Source organism: Mustela nivalis, assembly GCF_964662115.1.
Source record: "Mustela nivalis genome assembly, chromosome: 4".
NCBI classification, from domain to species: Eukaryota; Metazoa; Chordata; class Mammalia; order Carnivora; family Mustelidae; genus Mustela; species Mustela nivalis.
In genome coordinates this window covers 125,956,770-125,970,925 of record NC_139023.1, presented here as the reverse complement: position 1 = coordinate 125,970,925, position 14,156 = coordinate 125,956,770, and the positions used below count along the sequence as shown (strand labels likewise).

The window sequence follows — 14,156 nt, the reverse complement described above, 5'->3', positions numbered from 1 at the left end:
AGAAGAGGTGACGGGTTAGCAAACTCACCTCCTCGCAGAGAGAAAACTGCCTTTAGATCACTAATGATTTACCTTCCGGGGCCCATTGGTTTTGAGTTCCATAATGTTAATTGTATAGTTTATTCTTTTTCCATTTTGGTCAAACTTTATATTTCCCGAGAGACCTTCAACCTGAACCTAATGAGGAAATGGGAAAGGAGCACAGTTATCAATTTACTGCAACCGAAGATACAAACTGTACAGATTACTCTCACTGGACTCAAGTTAAGAAAACCATAAGATTACTTTTCACCCTTCAACATACCTTTGTGCAGTTAGGAAATAATATTCACTTTACATTAAACATAGCCAGGAGACTAACGTAGCAGGAAAAAGTAGTGTCCACTGTTAAGTCACACTCATCATTTTGAGTGACTGACCTGTTTGAGGGCCCTTTCTATTTCTACGCCTTGTCCCCAGGGGACTGCTGGGTTTGCCAGGCAATCTCCTGCATTCCCCCTTCGAGAGATTTCAATTCTCTGCTTCCGAAGGTTGCGGAAAGCCTCAGTCATCACTTGAACAGCATCATAGGTTAGAGCAGAAGTGTACTGAAAAATATCACACACATATCATAAGAATATCATAAGAATAGGAAAAAATTCAGAGGGTCACTGCACACTGGCCTTCTGGGTTGCAGCTGGCCACCATACAACACCATATCACAGCCCAAGACTTTAGACACCATGCTTCAGCTAGAAGTCTAAGAATCTGAGGGGTAGCATAAAATACCAGGACTGTGGAGTATGCTTTTGGCTGGAAGCACTGCCTCTTACATTAGCATTTCAGCTATTTGGGGTGAGATCTTTTATAATAATAGCACTTTTCTTTTAAAACCAATTCCCTAGTTAGGGAATCCCTTTATGGTCTGATTTGGGTATATAGGAAATTATCAAATTTACAAACAAATATGCCTCTACTTATGCGGGATTCATTTGGCAATAGGGAAAGAATATTGATGAGTTTAAGTCTCTAAGTCTACCTCAGTGATGTTCACATAGATCTACAATAGTCCTGAAATATCCATTTTTAAGATCCCCTATGTGGTTATGGTAATCGAAAAGAAGAACCAACAAATTTTACAATTTCTGTGCCCCCTTCATGGTTCAACAGTCTATGATAAAATAACAGTGGGTCCAAACTTACGGTATTCAGATCCCAATGGGACAATAGGATTATTACAGGAGGCTGTAATGCTTGGCCCCCAAGCATTAAAAAAAAGAGCTTATCTGAGGGCACCAAGCACTGTCAGTGGCTGGATAGGTATTATTACATACATGGATATATACCGCCATCTATCAAATGTATCACGCTGCTATTGTTAATGACAAATCACATTTTAACATAATAGCTTTAATGAACACTTAGGAAATTTGTTACTGAGTATTTTTCAATCTGTGAGTAACGAAAGTACAGTGAAGCTGTGTAAAAAATGCAACGTCGTACTAATTTTGAGACACCCTAAAATTCTTGACCACAAATCCAAAACGAGCACTTACTATTTCCAAATCCTCCTCCTCCTTTCTTTAGTAACTTAGTTCTTCCACTCTCAAAAATGATTATTTTATACCTCCTCTTTTCTTCTCATAATACCTACAGCTCTGCACACTTCTCTTTCTCTGAATTCCTGCTGATTATCTTGCCTATACGTCACCGAAAAAAATAGAAGCCTTCAGACAGAAACCTTTTACCTTTCAACCACAAAACTGCCATGATCACATTCTCTCTATTTCCCTCCTGAGCTGACAGCACTCGAGATGGCCATGCTTCTTCATAAGGACAGACGCTCCAACAGCACACAGATACAGTCCCTCTGATCTTTCTAAGGACATTTCATCTACAATTACAACCTCAATATCCTGCATCAGCCTTTTCTCTCTCTCTACTGGATCATCTTTATTAGCACTTCAAATGCTTTGGTATCTCCTACCATAAATAAAGAGATAGATGACGATAAATGATAGATACAGATGACAGATGGGTAGGTAGGTAGATAGATGAGAGAGATAGAAAGAAAGATCAATCAGTAGATAGATAAATAGATAGATATAAATAGATAGATATAGATAGACAGATGATACAGTAACTGCTTCTTTGGTTTATATCTCCTTCCAATACTAACCCTTGCTTTTTTTTTTTTTTAATTTTTTTTTCTTTAATTTATTTTTTATTTTCAGCATAACAGTATTCATTATTTTTCACCACACCCAGTGCTCCATGTAATTCGTGCCCTTTATAATACCCACCACCTAGTACCCCAAACTCCCACCCCCCACCCCTTCAAAATCCTCAGATTGTTTTTCAGAGTCCATAGTCTCTCATGGTTCACCTCCCCTTCCAATTTCCCCCAACTCCCTTCTCCTCTCTAACTCCCCATGTCCTCCATGCTATTTGTTATGCTCCACAAATAAGTGAAACCATATGATAATTGACTCTTTCTGCTTGACTTATTTCACTCAGCATAATAATCTTTTCCAGTCCCGTCCATGCTGCTACAAAAGTTGGGTATTTGTCCTTTCTTTTTTTTTTTTTTTTTTTTTTAATAAACATATATTTTTATCCCCAGGGGTACAGGTCTGTGAATCACCAGGTTTACACACTTCACAGCACTCACCAAAGCACATACCCTCCCCAATGTCCATAATCCCACCCCCTTCTCCCAAACCCCCTCCCCCCAGCAACCCTCAGTTTGTTTTGTGAGATTAAGAGTCACTTATGGTTTGTCTCCCTCCCAATCCCATCTTGTTTCATTTATAACCCTTGCTTTTTTTTCTGTTTCCTTCATTAAAAAATTTAAGAGGAATTTTCTAAACTTGCCATTCCACATCAACCCTCTTCTCTCTCTCTTGAGGTGGTCTCGCTCAGTTCATGGCTTTAAATTACATGTATGTGCTCAAACATTACTTCCTCAATGATGCCCTTCCTGCCCAGCATGGACTCAACCACTCCTCTTCACATGACCTTATGTATTTCTTCAAAGTCGCTACTAGTATCTGAATATCTTGTTCATGAATTCTTTATTTCTCTATTTCATCTCTCTTCCCTACTGGAATATTTACTCTAGGGAAGTAGAAAACTCATCTTACACCACTGGATTCTCAGAGACCAGAGCAGGGCCAGATACATTACAAAGACCTAGGAAAGAAGGAAAGAATGTAGGTGGGGAAATCAGAGAACTTGATACTGGACACTCTCTTTACGGGATTCATGTTCTCTTCCAGTCTAGTGAAAAGGTTATAAGCAGATAATCACAATATGTCTATCATAGTGTTATAAATCAACCTGATGGGACGCCTGGGTGGCTCAGTTGGTTAAGCAGCTGCCTTTGGCTCAGGTCATGATCCCAGCGTCCTGGGATCGAGTCCCACATCGGGCTCCTTGCTCTGCAGGGAGCCTGCTTCTCCCTCTGACTCTGCCTTCCACTCTGTCTGCCTGTGCTCGCTCTCGCTCGCTCTCTCTCTGACAAATAAGTAAATAAAAATCTTTAAAAAAATAAAAATTAAATAAATAAAAAAAAATAAAAAAAAAATAAATCAACCTGATGGCAGATAAATGTCAGATCTGTCCTCTTAATATGAGAGACATTACAATAAGGCATATGAAAAGTAGTTCATGTTGTATGAATCATCCCCTCCATGTATCCAGAAATTTCTTAAGCCTCCATTTTTCTAATACCAAAATGGCAGTGTGAGGTTATCGTTCATTTAATCTTTGTATGTATTAGTTTAATTGAATCTCTTTCTTTTGACCATATGAATGAGTCAAATTTGATGGGAAAGTTGGCAAGAAGAAGAAAAAGAGAAAATAATTTTGAGGCATGAGCCCTGTGACTGAGTGTAGTAAACTGTAAAAAGATATTCATATTTACCTCTAAGTTTTCTTCCTTATTTCTTCTCTTGTGATACCACCTAAACAATGTCATTACAGGCCTATATAGGATTCCTCTACATATTTAGATTATCTCCCGGATGGATGCACTTGAGGTTCCCACAAATATCTTAACTAGACAGATCTAAGTAAAACCCATCACCATTTTTTCCAAAAAATCTCAACCTTTTTCTCCAAACTATATCTGAGAAATTAACAAAATATAGTATGTGGCAGATCCATCCATATTTAGAAACAACCCACATTTCTGACTATAAAGAATCCTTAAAACCTGTACTTTCTGCCTTAAGAAAGTATAATGCAGCCATTAAAAAGTGATGCTAATAAAGGTTATATAACAATATGAATAATGTCAATTATAAAATTAGTGAAAACATTATTACAACTAAATTTAAAAAATACCTTTTTCATTGATTAATGAGAATGGTAAAAAAAATGGTAATATCTCTTCACAAATAAGGGAAAGAAAAATAAACAAAATGGTTATGATAATAGAGAGGAAGCAAACATGATTTATTACTTTTCTAAGTATTCTAGAATATTCATGTATTGTTTTCTTAAGAAAAAGACATTGTTTTGAATCCTATTTACTTAGGAAAATACCTGGAGAAATAAGATTACATATTAGATTTATCCACCTTACATAGATGCTTATTTCTATTCTCCTAGAGAAAAAATTGGTTAATTTGCTTTCCTATACAGTAATTAGTTCATTGCCAGTGTAATTTTTAAAATAAAGTCTAGGTTACTGAATAGGAAATAGAGCCTAAATTAAATAAATTGGATATTAAAAAAAGAAGTATTGCAATGCACATTTAAAAAGTTACGATAATAGTGAAAAGCCAAAATCTTCATTGGGTCAGCCTGCTCACATTAGTATGAGAAATCTATCAAGCCATCTCCTAAATGTTTTAGAGGTCTATAAATGTTGGCAAACTACATTAAAAAATAAGATTAGGTTGAATGAACTAAAAGCACTGAGGTTCATGCGGCATGTTAACAATTATGATTCGGAGCATGAGCATGCTAAGAAGAAAAATCCTTTCAACCTTTTTCAAATGCTCAAATTTAATCAAGTTTCCAGCCCATTATTGTTTTAAATTAAAAGTCACAATCATAAAAACACAATTCTGGACGGAGAGAAAATAAACAGACACTATATCCAGAGTTCCTCTTTGTTTATGTTCTACATATGTGGCTCATTTATTTTTCCTAAACAAATATATTCACATTTTTGATTGGAGAGTTAGATATTTCAGTTCTACCATTTCCTAAACTAGATGTAAATTAACTTGAAGGGAACATGATGGCAATGTAACTATCTCCTTCTTTGAAAACAAATGTATCATCTCTGTCCTGGTGTTTAGGTTCTGTGAAATCCCTCAGCTGAGTTGGAAATTTATAATTCAGTGGGGGACCATTGTGTTTTGCAGTGCTATATCACAATCGCATCCTATCCACACTTTAAGAAGAAATCTGGGAAAACGTTTTTATGGTCCATTTTCCAAATGTACTTTTTATTCCATTTTAAATGTATGTTTATTGAGACCTATTTTTCCAGTACAAAATGAAATATGCATTTTAAACATGTTTGTTATGCCCAATAGTCATCAGACATTATTCAATAATACATTACTATAATCACTAAAACCAGAAATCAGTATTCTGACAGCCAACAAAAACAAGGAATAGAGAAGTTCTATGTACACTTAGGATCTAATGAACATACAAAAAGGATAAATAGACTATAACATAACATTTTATGGGTCATTATTATGATAGCATCTATGCTTAAACATGGGTCTTCTGCACTGTGATAAAATAAAAGATATTCAAAGAAAAAGTACTAGACTTTACATGTTATAAAAGTGCTAAAAAGTTACTATGAATAGCTACTTTCAAACTCTCCTTGACACTTGAAATTGAAATATATATGGTTTATAAAGTATTGAATGTATCACAGAAGGCAGGGCCCAAGCCCTGATTTTATCATTTACTGCTCAATTGCCTTGGGTAAGATAAAGTGTTTTTTATCAATGAAAATAAAGTGTTTCTTATCAACAAAATAAGTGAAACAATGCTTCTCCTATGTCATAGTAGTATTGGAAAAGCTGGTGAGGAAAAAATAATTCATGTCGACTAACCTGAGCAGGGTGGTTTCCTCATGAGCCCTTTTTAAAAAATTCTATGCAACAAATACTTTTACTCCAGTTTTATAGATGAAGATTCTAAGTTAACAGATTATATTTTGCCCAGAGTTAGAAAAAAATTAAGGTGGAGTTTGAGTCCAGATCTCTGTGTTTCTGTGACAATGACGGTGACCAACCATTTTGGTTTGTCAGGTTAATGAATGTTATCCCTGTCTTACACAGAAAATCTGCAGTCCCAGGAAACTCCTCAGTGTCGCACACAGGGACAGCAGATGCCCTTGTTTGGCAAACACCACATCAAATGAGTACAGTTAGAGGAAATGAGAAGCCAGGTGATGTATAAAGTATGCCCCAAAATGCAAGTTATTAAACAGCATGTTTGCTTTCTTTTTTCCTTTTATTACTATCTAACCTGGTATATAAAACTAGTTTGTTTTGCTGTTTTGGAAACCACTATCCTAATCCACAAGAATCTGTGAGGCAATAAATTCAGAAACTGATTCTCACATTGCCGTATTAAAGGCTGTAAGAAATCCTGTAGTGACAATTCCAGTTTAGCTTTGTCTGAAGAACATCCATTGTTAAATTACCATTTTAAAAATTTCCTTAATACCAATTACTTTTAATAAAAATAATGCTCTAACAACCTTGGTCTGTTAAAGGCCTTATGGCCTGATAAATGGTATATACTCATTTTTTAAATTATATCACTTGGGGCGCCTGAGTGGCTCAGTCAGTTAAGCAACTAACTGCCTTTGGCTCAGGTCATGATCCCAGAGTCCCAGGAACGAGTCCTGCATCAGGCTCCCAACTCCATCAGTGTCTGCTACTCCCCTGACCTTCTCCCCTCTCATGCTCTCTCTTGCTGTCTCTCTCTCTCCCTCTCAAGTAAATAAATAAAATCTTTTAAAAAATAAAAAAATAAAATTTTATCACTTATTTAAAATTCTTTTTTTAAAGATTTTACTTTTTTGTTTGACAGAGAGAGAGATCACAGGTAGGCAGAGGCAGGCAGAGAGAGAGGGGAAGCAGGCTCCCCACAGAGCAGAGAGCCTGATGCGGGGCTCTATCCCAGGACCCTGAGATCATGACCTGAGCCGAAGGCAGAGGCCTAACCCACTGAGCCATCCAGGTGCCCCTGATTAAAGTTCTTATATGCTGAATGATATGTTCCTTAAGAATCTCACAATATAATTCTCAATTTCTTCATTTTATCAAGATATCAAAATGGTCAAAAATGATGAGTTCTAGGAAAAATGAGTAAACCTATAAGAAAAGCTTTAGAAAGTCTCCCTTTATTTTTCTTTCTTGATCCTGAGCAATGATTAAGATCAACTAGAGCCATTAAAAACAAAAAGAAAACAGTATTGGTAAACACATTATACATTTAAGTTCATTCGCTTGTCTTAATTTTAAATTTAATTGGAGTCCACCCTCTGGAAAAGAAGTATCTGTGATAAGGCTGTTTAAAGCTCATTGAATGTGTGCCCTTCGAAACTTCACCACACAAAGTCACAGGATTTTTTTTTTTTTTTTTTTTTTTTTTTTTTTGCCAGAGAGAGAGAGAGAGAGAGAGAGAGAGCACAGGCAGGCAGGAAGAGCGGCAGCAGAGGCAGAGGGAGAAGCAGGCTCCCCGCCAAGCAAGGAGCCCAATGTGGGACTCGATCCCAGGACGCTGAGATCATGACCTGAGCCGAAGGCAGCCGCCCAACCAACTGAGCCACCCAGGCGTCCCAAAGTCACAGGATCTTCACAGAAACTCAACATCGATGGAGCAACAGAAACTCTCATTCATTGCTAATGACAATGCAAAATGGTACAGCCACTTTGGGAGACAATTTGGCAGTTTCTTGAAAACTAAACATACTCTCACCATATGATCCAACAATTGTACTACTTGCTATTTACCCAAAGAAGTTGAAATCATACATCCACTCAAAAACCATTGTGCATATATTTGAGGTAGCTTTATTCACAGTGCTGAAACTTGGAAGCAACCAAGATATGCTTCCTTCAGTAAGTGAACAATACATCCAGGTAATGGAATATGATGGGATATTATCAGGGCTTAAAAAGAGTAAGCTACCAAGCCATGAAAAGACATGAAGGAACCTTGTATGTATATTACTAAGTGAAAAAAAGCAAATCTAAAAAGACTACATACTGATGATTCTAACTATATGCATTCTGGAAAAGGCAAAACTATAGAGACAGTAAAGAAGATTCCGTGTTTGCTATGAGCAAGAGGAGAGATGAATAAGCAGAACAGAGATTTTTACAGTAGTGAAAATATTCACTACGAGACTGTAATGATGGGAGAATGTTATTGTACATTTGTCCCAAACTATAGGATGTACACTAAGAGTGAACCATAATGTAAAATATGGACTTTGGGTAATCATGATGTCAATGAAGATTCATCAGTTCTAACAAATGAATCACTCTGGTGAGTGAAGCAGATATTGGAGGAAGTTGTGCTTGGGGTGAGGGGCAGAGATATACAGAAATTCTTTTTTTGCTCAGTGTTGTGGTGAACCTTAAACTGCTCTAATAAACTTTAAATTGTAACTACAAAGTAAAAAAAAAAAAATCAACATCTAGTAAGCACAGAGCTTCAAGGGTGAAAAAACCAGGTCTGTTGGAAAGAAATTAAATTTAACATTTTTATTATTCTTTTTGAGTAGTAAAAATAATTTTTAAGCCCCTGTGAAGAAATACTCTTCATGTAAAAGGAGTACATTAAAACAACATATTTAACCTGAATTATTCAGATGGGCTACTGACCCTGACTGAGTTTTGCTTAAGGACAAAGACTTTTACATTCTGAAACTTTGGGTTCATGTAAGCACTCAAAAGTTTCAGATAAAACTAATTAGATTCATCATGATGGAGAAAAGATACTCAAATCAAAACATTATCTGGTTTGATTCACCTGTCATTGCCAGGGAGAGACTTTCTTAGAGACAGATCTTTTATTTTGTTGGTTGCATAAATTTCTCCCAGACTTTCTCCACTTCCTAAGAATCTTCTAACAAAGTGAAAGTTCCTCATCTTTTTTAATCCAGGGAAAATAAACAATTATGTTACAAGATATTTTAGGGTTTGATTTTGATATTTGGAGTTGAGACATGACTGCCTGCAAGTCATTATAATCTTTGAGAGACAGAAGAACCATGTGAGAAATCATAGATTCAGTAAAAATTAAAAGTATTAGTGTATGTTTTATTAAGTGTCAAATTAGCACTTTACATAATCATGGCATTAGATGTTTGAGATAAATCTTATAAACTGCCTAACTTATTCCCTCTACAGATGAAGAAATGTGGAAATGAAATGAATCAGACATCCTGCAGTAGTATTACAGATAGTCGTATGCCTTTTTACTCTTAATGCTCTAACATACATTTAAATAGTACAATATATTTTTTTCAATTATTTTTAACAAAAATGTTACCAATATCATAATTTTACTTCATTTTAAAAATCATTTCTTCTATTTTTTTTAATATTTTACTTACTTATCTGAGAGAAAGAGAGAGCGCATGCTCAAGAGAGAGCACAAACAGTGGGAGAGGGGAGCAGCAGAGGGAGAGGGAGAAGCAGGCTTCCTGCTGAGCAGGGAGACCAACATGGGACTGGATCTCAGGATCCTGGGATCACGACCTGAGACCAAGGCAGACACTTAATCGACTGAGCTACCCAGGTGCCCCCAGTATCAAAATTTTAATTTACAGGCTTATTTCAACCATTTACATACTTTTCAAGCCATGTAATATAAGAAACAAAACACATCAAGCCTCTAGGCTATTGTGTGGCAAAATACTTTAATATTAGGAATAGGGAATGCCAATGTGTCAGCAGTGGTTTTGGTCAGTTAAAATGTTCAAGAAGCAGAATTAATTCTATTAAGCCACTAGGGTACTATATAATGCATGGCGCTAATTACTGAACTGAAAAAGATTATGCTATTTTCAGACAGGCCTAATAACTCTCTTAGGGCAGCAATTAAGAAAGTTTGAGTCTGTGCTTTAAGTCCTTTCCTGACTGAAATGAGATTCTGGTGGGAAAACCATTATTTAAAGGGCCACGAAAAGGTCAGTCATGGTCATGTATTATTGTTGAATGCCTTAACATCAGCAGAATACCACAGATGCAGAAGTTGAACCGAGGTTCAGATTGCTGATGTTACCAGGCTGAATGGATAGCTATCATCTTACAAGTTGTTGAAGACACGGAAACACTGAAAATCTATCTAAAAATAGAAGTATTTGTAAATTATTTTTGAGAGAGTGCCAAATCATCTTTATTAACTGCCTCTTTCAAAACTTTTTTTCTTTTTTTTAAGGAAAGTAAAATGGTCACTTTAATTGTCCATTTAAATCTAGGTGCCGTAATGGTTCTGGTCTGATGATCGTCAAGTAAAGTACCACTACTGTTATGCCAGGGCTGAATAAAAGGCAAAACAAATATTAGTGCAGAAATTTTAGCCAAAGTTCACAGAAATGATAATTACTTTTTTTTTCTTTCTCAGTGATTTGTTATTTTCAAAGGGTTTCTTTATATTTTTCATTTCAACAAATATCTACTATGTGTCTACTGTGTGTAAAGCACTGTAGGACACTGGGGTCAGGAAGACACAAATGATGCGGACTGCCTTTCAGAGTCTTGTTTTTAACCCACAAATATCTTTCAACTGAATTTATATCACTATATAATAAACGAATGGTTATGATTGCTGCAATAGTTTTTTCATTTACAAATAAAGAAATCTGAAAGACTCAGCAATTGTAACAAACCCATTCATTTCCCTCCTTCCTGGTGCCGCCACCACAGTTAAGACAACCAGTTACATTGGCTGCCTGGATTGTTCATGATATCGTCCTAAAAGCTCACCTGCCATCAGGGGCAAACCCTACAATCTATTGTCAGCAGACAGCGTTGCAGAAGAGGGTAACCAGTAATCTTCCTATATCAAAACTCTCCTCTGGTGGTTCCTTAATGCTCTCAGACTGGAACTTTGTCATTTCTCTGACACTTAGAACAATGCCAGCTTGCAGAGTAAAAACTCAATAGATAGGTATTGAATGGATAAATGCATTGATAAATGAATAAATGAATGAACGTTGCCTGAAATTAGCAAATTGGTGAACCAGATGTAAAATCTGTGTACCGTGACTTTAGCATAATTTTTTGTACAGAGTATAAGAATGAAGAAATTTAACATTATTAACATATTTCTTGGTTATTAAAATATGCAAAATATTGAAATGTTTATATTTTACTTGTATTTATTGAATAAGGATGATTTTAACTAAGAAACTATCAAAGATTTGTTAACTTCTGGAGAAGACTAAAAGTTTAAAACAATCATTTATTTAATATTCCCACAACTTGAAATAGTTTATATTATCTCCCAAGCGTAACCACAGGGAAAATTTCATGTACTGAATTGCATTTTTGCAGGTTTTTATGCCTATAAACTAAGTTTTTATTTCAATGACAATAAAACATGACTTAAATTATAAGGCTATGTACCTGGTACAGTCAATGACCCAAAAGACAATATATAAAGAAATAATTTCATTAGGAAATATTCTTATTTTCCTTTCTTAAACAGATCATATATTGAAGATAATGCTATTTTTTTTATTAGAAAATACTGTATCATTCCCCCAAGTAGTTTTTCTTCCTTTTTTCTACCCATGGAGCAGAAAAAATCATGAAAGCCCTGTCCAGTGATTCCTATCTTTTACATCTGCTGACATTAAAAAAGACTTATCTCTTGGTGACTCCCACAAAATGTCCATCTCTCACCCAATCCATGTATTTTGAATTTTTACGGCAGAAAACAAAGCAGAACAAAGAAACAAAAAAACAGAAGATAAAGTACAGTTTCCTGACACTGTCATGCCCTTGTATCACTTTGAATCTGTGTACATTCTCTTTCTCCAACACCCTCCTATAGTTTTTCTCCTGCTCAACCACGTGAAAAGCCCTGCTGAGACACCCACTCCTGGAGAGCCCTCCTTAACATCCTTTCCCCCATACTGTCCTAATCATATGTGGAGAGCTGGCATATTTTACATGCATCATTCTCTGTTTTGCTTATTTGCTTATTGACATGTTAATCTCCATTAGACTGGGGATTTTCAAAGATAAGAGTCTTTTTTGTTTTGGGGGGGGGGGTCTTGTTTTTGTTTTTACTTTTGTTTTTGTTTTTGTTTTTAAGTGCTACAGTGGGAAGGGAGTAAGCTCCCAGCAGAGTGAAATCTGGAGCTAGGTTTTGGTGGAATTGTTAACAGAATGCATTGCTAAAAATCTCTCAGGCCCCAAATTTGCCCTGCATTTTGATACATGACCCATGCACTTCAATAATGATATGACTTCCATGAGAAAATAGTCATCTCATTTTGCTCTCATCCTTCTCACAGTAGACAGCAGTGGTGGGAACACGGTGACTAATCGAGTATTCAAAAGGAGCACTTTAGTTCTATTTGGGGATGAATGCCACATGCAATCTTCATCAGAGAGCTTTAAAGGCACCATCTTGGAATGGATGGAAGCCTGCAATTCCACAGAATGAGAGCAGCAGGTGGAGACACCCTGAGCACAGGTGGAGACATACCCTGACATCAATGAAAAGACTAGATGTCCGTTTGTCTTATCAGCTTTGCTACCTGAAGGTACCCCCACAAACCCACAGTACTCTTATAAACAGTGTACATGGGAATATCAGTGAATGTCACCAAACAAAGTAACCTAGTTTTGAGGAAAAAAAAAAAAAAAACAAACAACTCTGGGTTATTCTTTAACATTCTATGAGATGGTTTCTTGAATTTAACTTATAATTAACAGGATCTATTCACATATCCGAAAATAGAGAATTCAATGCTTTCAATCCTTACCTAGGACCAGTCTCAGAGCCAGACACAAATTTAAAGCCAAAAATCCACATCTGTTTTTTCTTTTCATTAGGTGCAGAAAACAACCACAAAACCTCTGTCTGAAGTATAAACTGGGAGAGCAACTAAAATAACACTGTCCTGGCTGGTTCATACACATCTGCTTAATAATACACAAATAAACAAACGAAATCACTATGTATCTGAAATGCTTTGCAACTTTTGCTCTTATTTTTCATAAGTCTAGTTTCATAAAGAATGTGATCATCTCATTTCACAGACGCTATGATCCTCTCTTATCTCCGCTGTCAATAAGGCGACGAACAGAAGGAAGAAAACCTTCCTATCAACAGCAGAAGCATTTAATATTTAGAGGTACATATATGTAGGTAGGTGTACACATAATAAAATATGTTGAATAAACAAGTGAAGTCCAGACCCATGGAGAATAAAAGATGAGTGTGGTCATGTTCGTATCAGAACAGTGCACTGCATTTAGAATTCAAAGATTCCTCATTTGATTTCATAAAGCACTTACTGCTTTTTGTCCCTAAAACAAATAAAGATTTTCATCTTCTTCCTAGAGTGTCCCAAAGAACACACTACTTGCCAGCAGTTAGATACAGATAAAGATACAGATATATAGATCCAGATGTAGATGGACTTATTAGTAGATAGAGAGATACCTTAATTGTAGTCGTGTGTGCTCCTGGGTATTCTTTTTCTTCCAGTGTTGACCATCTTTCTATAAATTTGGATACCAGGGAATCATCATAGTCCACTATCTGAAATCCAGAGACGTTTGCACCTCCAAACTGAATTTTTAATAGGTCTCCATCAGTAAATCCCTAGACATAGAGCACATATGTCAGGCTCTCCATTAAGACTCAAAGAGAACTTAACATTTACCCAATAACTCCATACATTGTGGTTTTACAAATGTCAAAGAACACATGAGATATAAAAAAGCCTGGAGGAAATGTTTCGTGTATTTATCAACCAATATTCTGCACTAGTACCTACTGTCATCTTGGCATCACAGCGGATCCTTAATCAATGATTGTTTATTGGTTGTACTCACATAAAAGCTCTCCATTTTACTGAGAAATCTTCCGTGGATAAGTACGGGTTTTATTTATTCAATCTACAACAGAGCACTACCACATAGTTATAAATACTC

At 36.0% G+C, this 14,156-nt stretch overlaps 1 protein-coding gene across 1 annotated transcript in view; it reads right to left on the bottom strand.

Annotated features, from left to right (window-relative positions):
• Positions 1 to 14,156, bottom strand: part of GRIA2 (glutamate ionotropic receptor AMPA type subunit 2) — a 121,498-nt gene that overhangs the window by 8,075 nt on the left and 99,267 nt on the right. Inside the window, exons 6-8 of the mRNA XM_082727760.1 lie at positions 13,663 to 13,824; positions 420 to 587; positions 73 to 177 (exon numbers count right to left, since the gene is read on the bottom strand). Of these exons, the coding sequence (XP_082583886.1) occupies positions 73 to 177; positions 420 to 587; positions 13,663 to 13,824 (435 nt within the window). The remainder of the gene's footprint in view (positions 1 to 72; positions 178 to 419; positions 588 to 13,662; positions 13,825 to 14,156) is intronic.